The 16,118-nt window shown below is 59.5% G+C and overlaps 1 protein-coding gene across 39 annotated transcripts in view; it reads right to left on the bottom strand.

The window, feature by feature from the left end:
- Obscn (obscurin, cytoskeletal calmodulin and titin-interacting RhoGEF) overlaps positions 1 to 16,118 on the bottom strand; it is a 138,633-nt gene that overhangs the window by 52,754 nt on the left and 69,761 nt on the right. For 36 of the 39 annotated variants that reach the window (XR_007346945.1, XM_048801358.1, XM_048801391.1 and 33 more), the window contains 17 exons: positions 15,771 to 16,037; positions 15,332 to 15,598; positions 13,784 to 14,056; positions 13,073 to 13,339; positions 12,263 to 12,529; positions 11,903 to 12,166; positions 11,346 to 11,609; positions 9,216 to 9,479; positions 6,101 to 6,364; positions 5,386 to 5,649; positions 4,671 to 4,934; positions 4,109 to 4,372; positions 2,883 to 3,149; positions 2,000 to 2,266; positions 1,601 to 1,873; positions 782 to 1,054; positions 96 to 292 (listed from right to left, as the gene is read on the bottom strand). Coding sequence is in view for 38 of the 39 variants with exons in the window: in XM_048801358.1 (XP_048657315.1) it covers positions 96 to 292; positions 782 to 1,054; positions 1,601 to 1,873; positions 2,000 to 2,266; positions 2,883 to 3,149; positions 4,109 to 4,372; positions 4,671 to 4,934; positions 5,386 to 5,649; positions 6,101 to 6,364; positions 9,216 to 9,479; positions 11,346 to 11,609; positions 11,903 to 12,166; positions 12,263 to 12,529; positions 13,073 to 13,339; positions 13,784 to 14,056; positions 15,332 to 15,598; positions 15,771 to 16,037 (4,466 nt within the window). In the remaining variant the exon portion in view is untranslated. The remainder of the gene's footprint in view (positions 1 to 95; positions 293 to 781; positions 1,055 to 1,600; positions 1,874 to 1,999; positions 2,267 to 2,882; positions 3,150 to 4,108; positions 4,373 to 4,670; positions 4,935 to 5,385; positions 5,650 to 6,100; positions 6,365 to 9,215; positions 9,480 to 11,345; positions 11,610 to 11,902; positions 12,167 to 12,262; positions 12,530 to 13,072; positions 13,340 to 13,783; positions 14,057 to 15,331; positions 15,599 to 15,770; positions 16,038 to 16,118) is intronic. The other 3 variants (XM_048801365.1, XM_048801363.1, XM_048801364.1) reach the window with 3 other exon arrangements.

Below are 16,118 nucleotides of genomic sequence, written 5' to 3'. Positions count from 1 at the left end.
CTCATCACCTCCCTAACCCGACCCCCTAGCGGAGGGTCTTTCTGAATGGAGCTGGAACCATCCCTGTCCAAGTGGAACAAGTCCCAGAGCCCCACCTTGTGCAGGGTGAGCAAGTGAAGTGTGCCCTGCTCCACGGTGATGTCATTCATCTCGTTGGCCTGCAGAGGTACCCCTCCCAAAGCCCAGCGGGCTTCCTGGCTTGCAGCTCTGGACAGCCGGCACCGGAAGTGGGCATCCTGGCCTTCATTCAGCTGCATGTCTTGCAGGGGCTCCAGGATGGTCACCTCTGGGACTAGACACAGGGTAGGCATGGGTGTCAGCCTCTGTGTCCAGGATGCTCCCTTCTTTAGCATAGCTTCCATATCCTGGGGGTCCTCCCTGGTGACCCCACCCCAATTCCTGAAGACAGTACATGGGGGTGTGTCCTTCCTCTAGCCAGGGCTATGACCAAAGGGAAATGCCAAGATGGCTGAAGGCTGGGGCGGCCAGTCTGCAGTGACCCCTCATGAAAATCAGGAGAGGGAAACTGGAGCTTTAAAACTGGTAAGCTCTAGGAAGCCCACCACTGCCTGCTCACCAGCATGACTCAGTCTTCAGCCCAGAATCATTCCGTCCTGACTGGAGCTACTAAGAAATGGCCAGTTCATAGTCCCTCTCTCTACTAACACCCAAGGTTCCCAAAAGCAGGGACCCTTGCTGTCCACTTCTGGCCCAAACAGAGGCTGGGCCGGGACAGCCTCCCAGGGGCAGTGATAGGGCAGGCCCACCCAGAGCTGGCTACCTCTGACAGTGAGCTGAGCAGAAGATGCATGGCTGCCCACATGGAAGGACACGGTGCCAGCGTCCTCAAGTGTCACACCCTTCAGCTGGAGTGTGTGGATGCAGCCATCCCGAACAGCCACCTCTGTCACCTCGTTGCTCTGCAGTGGCAGGCCCTGGAGGCGCCACTGCACATCTGTGGCCCCAGCCCGTGACACCTCACAGCTGAACTCCACATCCTCGTCAGCCTGCACCTCGGCATCAACCAGGCCCCTCACAATGGTCACCTCAGGCTCTAGTGGGTGGTAAGAAGGGTCCCTTTTCAGGCTGGGCCAGCCCCAGTGCCCCTCTAGAAAGCCTTCCTGGCCACCTAACACTCCTCTGCCTTGTGTGGCATTTGCCAGCTGCTTCACTCAATGAGTCTAGTAATAGCTGGGGCGGCTGTCTCCCCAAGGCCAAGGGTACAGCTCTGGTTGCAGGACAGTGGATAGATGCTCTGTTTGGCTCCAACATTGCTGCAGGCCACGTCCTGGCCAGGTCACCAGAAAAGTAAGACCTTCAGGAAGAGCAGGTAGGTGCCAGAAAGGGCCACCAGGCCAGCTCAGGCCAGTCTGCTGCCAGCTGGGGGGCAGGAGGGAGCACAGCCTTCAGTGCTGCAGGCTTCGTGCCTACCCCCATAAAGCCCTTCTCTTGGAGGATCAGAATGGGGGTGGTGTAGGAAGAAGAGAGCCTATAACCTGAGGGACCTCCATCACCCTGTGAGCTGCACTTGTCACAGCCAGGTATGCCCCCAGGGGAGCTGTCAGGAAGACGGTGTGGCATGAGGTCCTGGTTGGCTCACCTCTGACCCTGAGGGAGGCCAAGGTTTTCTGGCCACCCACCACACAGGCATACTCTCCTGTGTCCTTGGCCTCCAGCCCGTGGACCAACAGCTCGCACGTGGCCCCTTGGCACCGCATCTCATATTTGGGGCCCACAGGCAGCTCCACGCCCTCCTTTAGCCACTGCACAGGGGCCCCTGGCTCAGCCTCGCTCAGCTGGCAACAGAGCCGAGCCACACCGCCTGCCTCCTGCTCCACACTCTGCAGCCGGGTCTTGAACTTGGGCTTGGGGGCTGAGGGACAAGAAAGGAAAGCTTAAGACTGCAGGTTCCCACCTCATGTTCGCCTTGAGCAAGGTGCCTGCCCACCCCTGAGGTATGAGGCTGCTGGGGAAGCACAGGGGCCAGTGGGCAGCTCACAGCGGATGGAAAGAGAGGCTGTGGTCTGCGCCTGACCCGCATCGCAGGTGTAGTCTCCCTCATCTTCCTGCTCCGCCCCGCGCACCAGCAGCTCGGCGGCCGAGCCCTCCTGTACAATCTGGTACTTGGCGCAGGGGAAGAGCTGCAGGGAGCCCTTGCGCCACTCCACGCTCGCTCCCGCCTGGCTCAGCTCGCAGCGCAGGTGCGCTGTAGCTCCCTCATCCACCTCTAAGGCCTGCAGCTCCCGGAGGAACCGCACGGGCGCAGCTGCGGGGCAAGAAAAAGAACATGACAGCGAGACTCTGAGCATTTAAGACCCAGAACCGTGTAGGTGGAGAACCACATCAGGACAAATCCTGAGTCGGACCCACAAGGCATACCCTTGGGAAACAACTGGGGAACTGCATGGGGCAGAGGCAATACCGGCCAGCAAAGCTACCAGAAAGGGAGAGACCCAGGGAAGCGAGGTCCTGGAGCGGATATAGAGAAGCGGAGCACACGCGAGCTGCTTCGCACAGGGGCAGGACCCCCGCACTACGGGGAGGGGGCGGGATCACAGCCACCAGGAGGAATTGGGGGACTGCACAGGAAGAGGCGCCCAACGGGTAAGGGAGAGAGAAAGAGGAAAGGTTAGGTGGTGCTCCCTGTCCTGGGGTCTGGGAGGAAGGGCCTTGTCCACAGCCTTGTCCTGTGGTTTTGGGGCGCAGGGAGGAACTGGGCGGTCAGAACCACGAGGTGGGAGGAGCAAGCAAAGTTATTAGGGCAGGTCCGCTCTGCCCCACTGAGCCGGGTCCTCTCTGCTGGGACCCCCCCAGGTTGCAGCCTTGAGGGTCAGCGCGGACTCTGCACCCACGCTAGGCTTCGCCCTGTCTTGGTCGCCCACCTGTTACCGTGAGGGTGGCGCTGGTAGCCTGGGAGCCGAAAGCACAACTGTACTCGCCCGCGTCCTCACGGCGCAGGTCCCGCAGCACCAGCTCGGCGGTGCAGCCTCGCTGCTGCAACTCCCGGCGCCCATCAGCCTGCAGCTCCAGGCCGTTCTTGCTCCAGACCACAGTGGCATTGGGAAGGGACAGCTCGCACTGCAACCTGGCTGTGGAGCCCTCCTCGGCCTGCAGGCACTGCAGGGGCTCCCGGAACACAGCCTGTGGAACTGCAGATGGGGAGGACGCAGGGTCAAGATCAGGCACACAGCTGGCCAGAGCTGGGGAGCCCAGCTTCTCCCAGCCCCTTGGCCTACCTCCACAGGACGGGTCTATGTAAGGAGGGAGGTGAGGAAGCTGGGGGCAGAGCAGATATCTGCCACAGGCTTTTCTAATGGCAGCCTCCCCCTCAGGACCTCTAGCCTTGCCAGAGGGCTGTGTCCCCCTTGGACCACCAGAGCAGAGCCAAGTCCAGTCATACAGTCATTTGGCCAGCACAAGACCTTGTCCCACTCCCACCAGACCCCAGGGAAGGGTGATTCTCCCCAAGACCACAGGACAAGGCAATATCCTTCCCAGACTGTGGACAAGGCCCTGTTCCTCCCAGACCCCAGGACAGGGACACGAGGTTCAGATCACAGGGCAGGGCTTTGTGTCTCCCCAGGCCAGACCCTAGGGCATGGCTGAGTCCACGGGAAAGGCCATAATTCCCCATTGCAGGCCAGGCTGTCCCAGTAATCCCCAGGCAGGATTGTCCCTCATGCCCCTGAGATGCTGAGGGGCAGCAGGTGCTGACTGCCTCACGTGGACACACTGACAATCAGGGGCAAGGTGCAGAGCCCAGGCTGGGGAACCTCCCTGGGCATCAGAACCCCTAGGGCCCCCAAATGAAAATCTTGGGCTATAAGTGGCATGCAGAGATTGAGGAGGAATGACAAAAGGTGATTAGGAAAACAAGGTGGGAACTCTGTCCCTCCATGACAGCTGGCCATATGAGGTCCCTGGAAAGACTGGCAAGGCACTAGTACACTGGGCAGTGCTATGACAGAAATCCAAGCAGGACAGAGAAACAGCATGAGACAGAGGGAAAGGGCACCCTCCCTCTGGACAACAGGGGCAGCACGGCCATGGCTGGACACAGAGCAAAGGCAGAAACCCAAACAAGCCCACAGTCATGGGAGGTCTTTACCCCTGACGGTCAGCACGGCCGAGGTCCTCTCCTGCCCACACACGCACGAGTACTCCCCAGCCTCTGCCACAGTCAGGCCCTGGATCTGCAGCTCACACGTGGCCCCCTCCTGCCTCAGCCTGTACCGGTCCCCATCTCTGAGGGTCTCAGACCCCTTCCTCCACTCCACGGGGGCTGCCTTGCTTAGTTCACACCGCAGAGTGGTCGTGGACCCTTCTGTGGCCTCTTGGCTTCTCAGATCTTCTATGAATCTGGCGGGCAGGGCTGGGGAGGGCCAAGCGGTCACTGAGAACATGGGGCCACACACTGCCAGAGGACCATGATGTGGACAGGTGGGTGGTGGCACAGATGAGGAAGGAAGCAAGTAAACACAGAGGAACAGAGTACGCAGTAGGATGGACATGGACACAAGAAGGAGAGATGAAAGAAGCCCAGGGGAGGAAAGGACAGGTGGCCACGGGGCTGCTACAGGAGCTGGGCCATGTGTGGATACAGGAGGTAGGAGGCGGAGACAGGGTGCAGACACCAGCTGGAGGTTCACATGGCCACACGAGGTCTTTACCCCTGACTGTCAGCGTGGCCGAGGTCCTCTCCTGCCCACATACACACGAGTACTCCCCGGCATCTTCCCGGGCCAGGCCCTGGATCTGCAGCTCACACACAGCCCCGTCCTGCCTCAGGCGGAGTCTGTCCCCACTGGTGAGGGTCTTCACACCCTTCCTCCACTCCACAGGGGCCTCTCTGCTCAGCACACACTGCAGCATTGCCGTGGCCCCTTCCACAGCCTCTTCATTCCCCAGACCCTTTGTGAACTTGGCGGGCAGGGCTGGTGGCCAGAAAGACATGGATGCAATCATGCTCTCCAGGCACATGAAGAGGATGGACGTGCACAATAGAAAGGACATGAAATGCAACTGTACATAAGCCCCCTGCTGGGTGTGCTGAGCACCAAGGCCTTCATCTTTCCCCAGTGCAGCCTGAGCACATGTGGCCCTGGCCCACTCTGTGGCCTCCGCAGGCCTCCCTGTGAACCTGACGTGCAAGGCCAGGGAGGGTCTGAAACACATGAAGAACCCCAGGTGTGTTGGGGAACTTCAGGGGACAGAACATGACAATAATGAGGACAAGAGACAGACTGACAAACCAGCTGGCTACAATCCCATGCAGGGGTAAGAGGGTGTCACAGACCCGGAAGAGAGGTGGACTGAGTGGACAGTTGACATGAGGTCAGTATGTGGACACCAGAACACAGATCTACTCGGCCATGTAGTCTTTACCCCTCACGGTCAACGTGGCTGCTGTCTTCTCTTCCCCGCACACGCACAAGTACTCCCCAGCATCAGTTGTGGCCAGGCCGGAGATCTGCAGCTCACACACAGCCCCGTCCTGCCTCAGGCGGAGTCTGTCCCCACTGGTGAGGGTCTTCACACCCTTCCTCCACTCCACAGGGGCCTCTCTGCTCAGCACACACTGCAGCATTGCCGTGGCCCCTTCCACAGCCTCTTCATTCCCCAGACCCTTTGTGAACTTGGCGGGCAGGGCTGGTGGCCAGAAAGACATGGATGCAATCATGCTCTCCAGGCACATGAAGAGGATGGACGTGCACAATAGAAAGGACATGAAATGCAACTGTACATAAGCCCCCTGCTGGGTGTGCTGAGCACCAAGGCCTTCATCTTTCCCCAGTGCAGCCTGAGCACATGTGGCCCTGGCCCACTCTGTGGCCTCCGCAGGCCTCCCTGTGAACCTGACGTGCAAGGCCAGGGAGGGTCTGAAACACATGAAGAACCCCAGGTGTGTTGGGGAACTTCAGGGGACAGAACATGACAATAATGAGGACAAGAGACAGACTGACAAACCAGCTGGCTACAATCCCATGCAGGGGTAAGAGGGTGTCACAGACCCGGAAGAGAGGTGGACTGAGTGGACAGTTGACATGAGGTCAGTATGTGGACACCAGAACACAGATCTACTCGGCCATGTAGTCTTTACCCCTCACGGTCAACGTGGCTGCTGTCTTCTCTTCCCCGCACACGCACAAGTACTCCCCAGCATCAGTTGTGGCCAGGCCGGAGATCTGCAGCTCACACACAGCCCCGTCCTGCCTCAGGCGGAGTCTGTCCCCACTGGTGAGGGTCTTCACACCCTTCCTCCACTCCACAGGGGCCTCTTTGCTGAGTTCACACCTCAGTGTGGCCGTGGTCCCTTCCATGGCCTCCCTGGACTTCAGATTTTCAGTGAATCGTGCAGGCAGGGCTAGGAAGGATCACATGGACAGAGGCCATCAAACCTTCTGCAGGTTCTGAGGTCAAGACCCGAACATCAAGGAAGGAAAATAAAGCAGGATGGCTGGAGGGTCACAGGAGTGGGAGATCTGTGAGGGTCTGAGTGAGGTCCTGCACGCGCAGGTGGCTGGGAGCAGGGCTCCGTTCCAGGTCCTCCTTCAAGGGCATCTTGCCCACCCACAACTTTTCATTGCTGGGAAGCACACCAGGTGCCTAGAGCTGTGAGCTCACGTCTGTACCACGCGGTGACCCCTCTCCCTGGACCCTGTGGGAGGCCGCTCCCAGTTGTGAGCCTCCCTGCCTCACAAGTGGGATTCTCACTGCAGGCTCCAGCCACACTGTCAGCAGGTGCCACAAGAACTACAAACAGCTTTGGAGCTAGATGGCAGCCAGAGACTGGAAGACTTTTGAGGTATATGCTAGAAAAAGCCCAGCTGGCCAGAAAGAGCCTGACAGAGGAAATATAGACACTAACAGTGCTTCTGGCCAGGACTAGATGGACACAGGGAAACACTCCTGGGGAGTGGAAGAAAGCTGATCCTGGCTATGAAGTGGCACAGAAGTGGCCAGATTGTGCTCCAGTGTTCTGTGGAGGGCAACAGTGGGAAACAGCAGGACCAGATGGATGTCCAGCTGGGAGACAGCTAAGCCAAGTGTGGCAGGGATGGCCTGCTGTCTCCCTATGGCTCACAGGAGAGCGTGAGAAGGCAGAACTGTCCATCAACAAGGAACCAGCCCCGAAGACTTAGAAAACACCTGGATCCACAGTGAAGAGAGTGGGAGATGCCCTGAGAGCGTCAGGCATGGCTGAGCACCTGCTAAGGGGACTCACGGGTGGCTGGTGACCAGGCAGCTCCTCCCTGGGAGCCAAGACTGCCAAGGGTAACAGGAAAGCCCTGCGCAGGACACGCGTGCCAGAGGTGTGACACTCGCCAACCTCGAGGCAGAACAGAGGTCCTGAAGATACACACGTGGTTGGAGACTGGAGATGGGACCCAGGGTGCTCTACCACCACGCCACATCCCTGGCCCTTTTGAGTTTTTATATGAGACAGGGTCCTGCTAAATTGCTTAGGGCCTCACTAAGTTGCCGAGACTGGCCTCAAACTTTCTGTCCTCCTGCCGCAGGTTCCTGTGTCACTCGGATTACAGGCGTGGATCACCATGCCTGGCTGAAAACGTTATAGCAGCAGGAATGCTGGCAGCGTGGACTGCAGGGACAGCAGTCAAGTGAGATGAAGGACGCTGCCACAGGATGAGCACAGCCACTAGCCACACACATGGGCTTCCCCTCAAGCAAAAGACGGCCATGAAGGTGGTCAGAGTGGCAGGAGTACCACTGCCACATGCCTGGAAGAGCACGAGGCTGTCCCCTGCTCGGTTTCAGAGGACCAGCCAGCTCCACTCAGGCTGGGGGCAGACTTCAACCTTGGTAGGTTTGCAGGACAGAGCACCAAGTCAAAGCAGAGTGCTGTCCAGCCTTGAAATCCAGGGAGCTTGGTTCTACTGTTCCCGACTGTCTGGACTTGTGACCCACATCCTTGTTCCTGCTCCTCTGAGGGTCTGTCCCACACTGGGCCCACCACACTTTGGAAGCATGTGCCTTGCCTGGCTCTAGTCACAGCCAGGGAGGAACTCTGCCCTGAGGTGAGCTGGAATCCAGTCTCAACCTGGGGACATTCAGACGAGACTAGACAAGGTCTGATGCTGGGTGGGGCTAACTCAGTGTATTTTGCATGTGAGAAGGACCTGAACCCTAGGGTCACTGGTGGGTGCCACAGGTTGGAGTCCTAACCTGGCATCTCAGAACATGACTGTTCAAGGAGGAAGAAGGTCATCAGGTGGCCCAAATCCAGGGTGACCAATACCCATAGAGGAAGAGATGAGGACACAGGGGGAAAGATGGCATCTGCAAGCCCTGGAGTGGCCTCAGGAGGGACCAGCCCTGCTGAGAAGCTGTGATGGATGATGGCCTCCAGAGCTGGGAGAGACATGCCCCTGTCCTCTGAGCCACCCAGTCTGTGGCACCTCCTTAGAGCAGCCTGAGTGGACCAAGGCAGCAGCCCTTCACTACTGCTCCCCAGGTCTCTGCCCTGTACCCCTGGAGTCCACTCTGACTCTGGCCCAGGACATCCCTGGTGCACACCTGGGAGGGACCACCCAGAAGGCTGGCAGGGAATCAGAGGACATCATCAAGAGACACAGGGAAGACACAGACCACCTGATAAGGAGACAGGAGGCACGGGGAAGCCACAGTGGCCATGACCCTTCACGGTCAGCGTGGCTGAGGTCCTCTCCTGCCCTCACATGCACGAGTACTCCCCAGCCACTGCCATAGTCAGGCCCTGGATCTGCAGCTCACACGTGGCCCCCTCCTGCCTCAGCCTGTACAGGTCCCCATCCCTGAGGGTCTCAGACCCCTTCCTCCACTCCACAGGGGCAACCTTGCTCAGCTCACACCGCAGAGTGGCCATGGACCTTTCTGTGGCCTCTTGGCTTCTCACTCCTATGAATCTGGCAGGCAAGGCTGGGGAGGGCCAAGCGATCACTGAGAACATGGGGCAGTCTGGAGGACTCCAAAGGCACATGTGATCCACAAAGAACCACACACATAGCCACACAGTGTGGATGGTGAACTAATGTACAGATGTGGAGGGAAATGGGCAGTGGGGAGGACAACACAGCACATGAACAAGAGCAGGAGGACCCCAGGCAGAGGACAGGGCCACAGACCATGCAGGAGCAGTACTACAAATGGAGCAGAAAGTGGCAGTGGACGACACAAAGATGCCAAGCCACAACCCATGAGGACACATTCTTTACCCCTGATGGTCAGCATGGCCGAGGTCCTCTCCTGCCCACACATGCAGGAGTACTCCCCAGCATCTTCCAGAACCAGGCCCCGGATCTGCAGCTCACACAAGGCTCCCTCCTGTCGCAGGCTGTGTCTGTGGCCTTCCCTGAGGGTCTCTGTTCCTTTCCTCCACACCACTGCTGTTTCTTTGCTCAGCTCACACCGCAGAGTGGCCGTGGCCCCTTCCACGGCCTCCTCATTCCTCAGACCCTCTGTGAACCTGGCAGGCAGGGCTGGGGGCCAGAAAGACACGGATGTAATTATGCTCTTTGAGTGCACAGAAGAGACAGGACACAGACAGTACAGAGAGGACGTGAGCCCAGCTGGACATGTCCGGTGCTGGGCTGCTCAGCACCAGCTGTGGGCTGAGGCTTCCCGTGGTCTTGCCCACATGCTTCCCAGCCAGGGTCTATTCCAAGCATCCATGGACCTCATGCCTGGCATGAACGGGACTGGCCTGAGGAGTCCACAAAGAACACCAGGGTCTCTGCAGAACACGTGGGGTAAGACACGGCACTCAGCAAGGGAGACAACCTGGAAACAGTTATAGAAGCACCAGACACAGGCAGCCCAGGGGGTCGGACAGCAGACTGGCTGTCCATTCATGTGGAGGCCAGTGAGATGTGGAAGAGGGCCTCAGCATGAGGACAGGCCCACAGAAGGTCACAGGGCCCAGACGGATGGGCAGGAACATGGGTTGAAAGGGTCATGCTCCTCCACAGTGTCCTCTGTGGCCTGGCCCAGCTCAGATTCTGTACAGCACCAGATTGAAGGGCCTAGCCTGGCCAGCAGCTGCATTCAAACCACACCTGGCCACAACTTCTCTGAAGCTCTCTATAACAGCTGTTCTCTGATCTTGATAGATGGCTGGAGACATCAACAGCCTGCCTGAAACCCTCCCATAATCACACCTGACTCCATCTTCCAGAGCAAACCAAGAAAAGGAGCACCCTGGCCAGGGAGAGAAGCCCCCACTCTCCTCCTGGAACTGTCACCCTGGAGCATACAGCCACAGGGTCCATGTCCATTGTTCACAGTGCCAGCAAGCTCGCCTCCACAGCAGAATTGACGAGATAACCCACAACTGAACAACGGCCCATCCACGGCAGCACATGGGTAGCCCCCACAGAGAAGGGAGGACAGCTTGGCTCCTGGAGCCCTCCAGCCACCAGCCCAGGTCCGTCCGCCCCAGGGGCTTCAGGGCAACAGTGCCTCGGGGCATCCTAGAAAGTGAAGCACTCTCTGGAAGGGCCCAGGTGGGCTGTGCACCTCTGGTCCTTCCTGGGCCACACCCAGTTCTGGAATTAGCTCTCAGGTGGTCAGCAGGGTCCCACTTCCCAGCCACAGGCAGCGCTCCCTGAGTCGAGGGAGGGAGCATCTTCCCGGTGGCCTCCCTCCAACGTCCTGCAGCAACACGGTGGGCTTTGGTGTGCACATGCTTCTGTCACACCGGGGTCTACCTCTGTGCAGGAACACGTTCCGTCCATGCTCCAACATGTCATGGCACTGGGGCCTCTCCACAGAGGTCACCAACATCTGTGCACATAGTGGGGCCTCCACTATAGGTGGAGGTGAACAGATGGCCATGCCCCGCCCCACAATACACTTTACTGCCCCAGGAGTCCCTCCCTGACTCTTGACATGGGAGCAGAGACAGCAGCATCCTGGGTGAGAGGCCCCTCACAGCTGAGGGAGATCCTTCCCGCCACACTGAACAGACACTGGGGCCCTCACCTGCCCATCAGACGGCCCCAGTGCAGGCAGCTGCCCTGGCTGGAGGGACACCTGTAAGAGTACCCTCCACTTGCTCCTCCTCTGTCTCCGGCCCACACCTTCTCCAGCGTGCACCCCTTGAAGGCCTCCTGCGCCATCTTAATGCTTTGGCCTCACCCACATTCTCCATCTCAGGCTGTGACCCACAGGGCCGGGAAAAGCCCACTCTCTGCTGCTCTGGGTCTGAGCCAGGCCCCACAGTGCAAGTGTGAGAGAAGCCTGAGAGCACACAGCAGCGGAGGACACAGCAGACACAGCACACAGGGAACCTGAGATTGTCTTCAGACACACAGCAGCCAGTGCCTGAGGACACACATGGTCCTTACCCCTGACGGTCAGCGTGGCCGAGGTCCTCTCCTGCCCACACACACACGAGTACTCTCCGCCGTCCTCCTCAACCAGGCCCTGGATCTGCAGCTCACACACAGCCCCCTCCTGCCTCAGGCTCATTCTGTCCCCATCTGTGAGGGACTCTGTCCCCTTCCTCCAATCCACGGGGGCCGCCTTGCTCAGCTCGCAGCGCAGTGTGGCCGTGGCCCCTTCCGTGGCCTCCCTACTCCTCAGTCTTCCTACGAAGTGGGCGGGCAGAGCTGGGGAGGGTCAGAAAACACAGAGCCTCGGGTTCACTGTGATGTTGGGAGACAGCACGTGACCAGACAAAGGACAAGACGAGCCAGCAGGGTAACAGGGGAGGCCACAGTGACATCAGGGACACTGGCCATGGCCACTGGAGTCTCCTGGTTCGTGACAGCCCAGGAAGCAGGAAGGACCCTGTGGTCTACAAGAGGAGGGTGGCACAGACGGGAGGGAAAGGGACAAGCTGATGGAGAGTGGGTCCATACTTGGTACCAAGACCCGCCTGCACAGCCACAGTGGTCCTTACCCCTGACGGTCAGAGTGGCCGAGGTCCTCTCCTGCCCACACACACATGAATACTCCCCAGCATCCTCTTCTGCCAGGCCCTGGATCTGCAGCTCACACACAGCCCCCTCCTGCCTCAGGCTCAGTCTGTCCCCATCTGTGAGGGGCTCTGTCCCCTTCCTCCACTCCACAAGGGCCGCCTTGCTCAGCTCGCAGCGCAGCGTGGCTGTGGCCCCTTCCGTGGCCTCCTTATTTCTCAGTTTTCCTATGAACTGGGCAGACAGGGCTGAGGGGACCAAAGACACAGAGAACATCACTTTGTTCTACAGTGGCAAGAAGCCAGTCAGGCTATGCGGGCAAGCAGACAGGCAGAGGTGCTCACCCTTCACAGAGAGTGTTGCTGAGGTCGTCTGGTCCCCGAAGGAGCAGGAATACTTGCCCCCGTCCTGGGGCTGGAGGTCCCGGATGACCAGCTCCAGCACAGCACCCTCCTGGCGCAGGCTGTACTTGCTGCTGGACCTCAGGACATCTTCCCCGTGGCGCCACTCCACCGGCGCCGCCACCGAGGAGAGCACACAGCGCAGCGTGGCGGCACCACCTTCTGGCAGCTCCAAGTCCCTCAGCGCCTCCCGGAACCTAACCGGCCGAGCTGCGGAGAGACGCTCTGCTCACCTCCCTGAGCAGGAACCCCCAGCCACGAGGTTCTCAGCCAGGGTGGGAGTGGTCCCACCCCTGCTGCCGCACTCCTGAAGGGTCACAGGAGGCAGGCCAGCAGGACAGGCACACGGCAGACCTGCGGCAGACCAGCATGCCCCAAGAAACGGGCGCCGGAGCCTGACCCAGGACCTCCAGACACAGTGTGGGAGGCAGATAATTAGAAGTGGACCCTAATTCCAGACACACACAGAACATGCAGGCGGGTGGCTTCAGAAGGCACCGGCCCTGCGACCTACGACCTCAAGACCCTAAGCCTCCAGGCTGGGAGGTGAGGTCCTGGTTCCCATCTGCCCAGGATGGGGCAGCCCAAGCAATCTGAGGCCAGCCAAGGGGCCAGAAAGCCAGGGAGCCAGGAGTGAGGCAGGTCAGCAGCAGGAGGGCAGCCATGCAGTTCAGGCCACCCACCAACATGGACACCCATGCACCCCAGCCCTTGCCTGCCAGGTAGACTGGGAGCCACAGGCACTGAGCTCACCTTGGACCCTGACAATGGAGCTGCTCCAGGCCCCGCCAGCCTCACACTTATATCGACCACCATCCTGCGGAGTGGCACCTGCGATGACCAGCTGAGCACAGCAGCCCTCGTAGCTCAGCTGGCACCGGGCAGATGGCCGCAGCATCTTCCCATCCTTGGTCCAGTGCACGGGGGTGTCAGGAGCAGTGGTCTCACACATGAGGGTCAAGTCCTCGCCTTCTGTGATTGTGGCATCTGTGAGCTCCCGGGAAAAGATGCTCGGCTTCTCTGGGGGAAGAGAAAGGAGCCAAGGGTCCCTGGGGCTGTGGTGTTGCTGCAAGAGGGGCCCGTGCTACAGATGGTCATCATCCTGTCCATGTCTGCCGCTGCCTCGGGCTGCAGCCACAGACGGGAACTCTGAGGGGACAGGGTGGGCTCTGTGTGGCTCTCGCCCTGGCAGGGAGCAGGCCACCTTGAGACATGCTGACCACGATTCTGAGCATTACCGAGGGGCATTCATCCCAAACAGCCCCAGTGCACACACCTGCCTTCCTAGGATCCCCATGCTGAGGACAGCTAGTCTCACGTCACCATGAGTCTGCACCCACGCTCAGACATGACTCAGCTGTCACCTGAGCTGCTGCCCACCCTCCTCAAAGCTGTACCCTGAGCAGCATGAACAGTATGACATCCCCACCCCAAATGCCCCTGGCCTTGAGGTACAAAACCTACCAGTGACCCGCAGGGTGGCCGAGGTCCTCTGGTCACCCGCCTCAAAGTAGATAGTACCCGAGTCCTTGAGCGCCAGCTGCCGCAGGGTGAGCACATGGTACCCCCCAGGCTGGACCAAGATTTCATTGAGCTCATTGGCATGCAAGGGTGTCTCGTCCAGGAACCAGCGCACAGGCCCGTGGTCAGCAGGGGCAACACGGCAGCAGAATGTGGCTGAGGAGCCCTCGTGCACTTCCATGTCCTGAAGTTCCTCCGTGATGAGCACCCTCTGCCCTGCAGGGCACAGACAGCCATCAGGGCCTGCTGCCCAGGGAAGTCTGGCTCTCTCCAGACCCAAGGAGGGCTCCCAGCAGCAAGCAAGTGACTGGTTAGCCAGTCAGGGTTGACAACAGGATGCACGTGGGAGCTGAACAGTGCAGAACACTCTGACTCAGGGTGACTTCTGAGTCCCAGTCCCATCTCCCAGCTCAGGTCTGCAAGGCTCTCGACACCATTCTGCCATCCCCAGAAGATAGACCCAGAAAGAACTTCTGGCAAACTTGGCCCTGGATGCCAGCCCAAGATGCCAGGGCCAGGTGAAGGATGGTCAGGAGGGCTGGGACGCACTTGTCCTGATGCTGGTGGTACATCCTGCAACCCCAGGCCACCACAGACCCTTTTAGTTCCAATTTACCTGTCTGCAAAGCAAGAAAAATGGTGGCTCTCACCCAGTACACCAGATGCAAACAAGCCCTCACAACCACTGTGAAAGGCCATTATCCAGGAGGAACGCTCCTTGAGACCCTGGCAAAACCAGAGGTGGAAGTTTCCCCAGGGAAGGCTCCGCCTGCCCATCTCAGATGGGCACATTCTCAACACCTCCCAGTCCTACACCTCACACCCAGCAGCTCAGGAGCAGAAGTCGCTCTGTTCCTTCAGACCACAGCACTGCAAACCAGACCTCTGACAGAACACCTGCACAGCAGTGGCCTCCACCTACGCAGAAACCAGCACCTGCATGGGGTCTCCAAGGCCACCAACTCTGGACCTGGCTATCTCCCTGCTGTGCCCTAAAGCCTTCCCCTGGCCTTAGCTTCCCTGGCACACGTTTAGTTTACCATAGCCCTGCAACGCTCCACTCTTCCGAGTGACATCATTATTCTTTGGAGAATCTCCCTCCACCTGTTTGGACATCTACTGTCACAGACACACTAACAGCTCCACCCTGGGAACACCTGGGCTCCCTGCTGTCAGCATCTGGGTCAGGTTGCCCTTCTGGTGGGCAGGGAGAGGAAAAAAGGTGTGCAGGCCCAGAGCAGAGTGCGCCTGAGCCCTGGAGGAACGTGGAGCAGGCAAGGATGGCTCCAGGGGAAGAAGCCATCGACTCACCCACTGAAAGGCACAGGGAGCACCCCAGAGGCCCCCAGCTCATCCCCTCTACCTCAGAGATGGAGAGGCTGGGCAGGCCAAGCAGAGCCTCTAGGGTCAGTTTCAATAAGGCCCACCTGAGCCCCCGAGGTGCTGAAAGCCAGGGCACACGTGAGCACTGTGGCTGCACCAGCCACTCACCTTGCACCAGGAGCTGGGCCTGGGACTGGGCCTGCCCAATGTCACAGGTGTAGGTGTCACTGTCCGTCTTCTCCAGGGTGCGGATGGTGAGCCGCAGGGCCAAGCCCTCCTGGCTCAACATGTGCTTCCCCGAGGCCCGCAGCTCTTTGAGGCCCTTGCGCCACGTGACGGTGGATGCTGGGAGCTCCGTCTTGCACTCGAACACAGCCGTGCCCTTCTCCTCCACCTGCAGGTCAACCAGCTCCTCTGTAAACCTGTTGGCCTTTTCTGGGACAGAAGACAGAAGAGGTGAGTGTAAAGCTTGCATACATCCCAAGCCAGCCTTGTCCCTCCGGCCGGCCGTGGAAGCAGAGCCCTGAGAGAGAGACCTCCCCTGCTCTGAGGCAGGGGTCCTGGGCATGCCAAGGGAGAGCTGCTGTGGGGCCGTGTGGGCACTCACCATCCACACGGAGTCTGGCTGTGCTCTTGGAAGCATCCGTCTCACACGTGTATGTGCCAGAGTCCTTGAGAGAGGCTCCATGGACGACCAGCACAGCCTGCGTGCCTTCGCGGAGCAGCTTGTACTTCTGACTCTCACGGATGGCCTTCCCATCCTTCAGCCAGCGCACAGGAGTGCCTGCCCTCGACAGCTCACAAGTGAGCACCACATCCTCCCCCAGCGTGGCCTGCTGGTCTTCTAGGGGCTTCGTGATGTCCACTGGCCTCTCTGAAGGGAGCAAAGGTGTCTACCCAGGAAGCACAGACATGCTCAGCCAGAGGCAGGGGCAGGGGTGGGCATTGGGAGCAT

This window comes from Marmota marmota, unplaced genomic scaffold, assembly GCF_001458135.2.
Source record: "Marmota marmota marmota unplaced genomic scaffold, marMar, whole genome shotgun sequence".
NCBI classification, from domain to species: domain Eukaryota; kingdom Metazoa; phylum Chordata; class Mammalia; order Rodentia; family Sciuridae; genus Marmota; species Marmota marmota.
The sequence above is the reverse complement of the archived record's forward strand: the minus strand, read 5'-3'. Positions and strand labels throughout refer to the sequence as shown.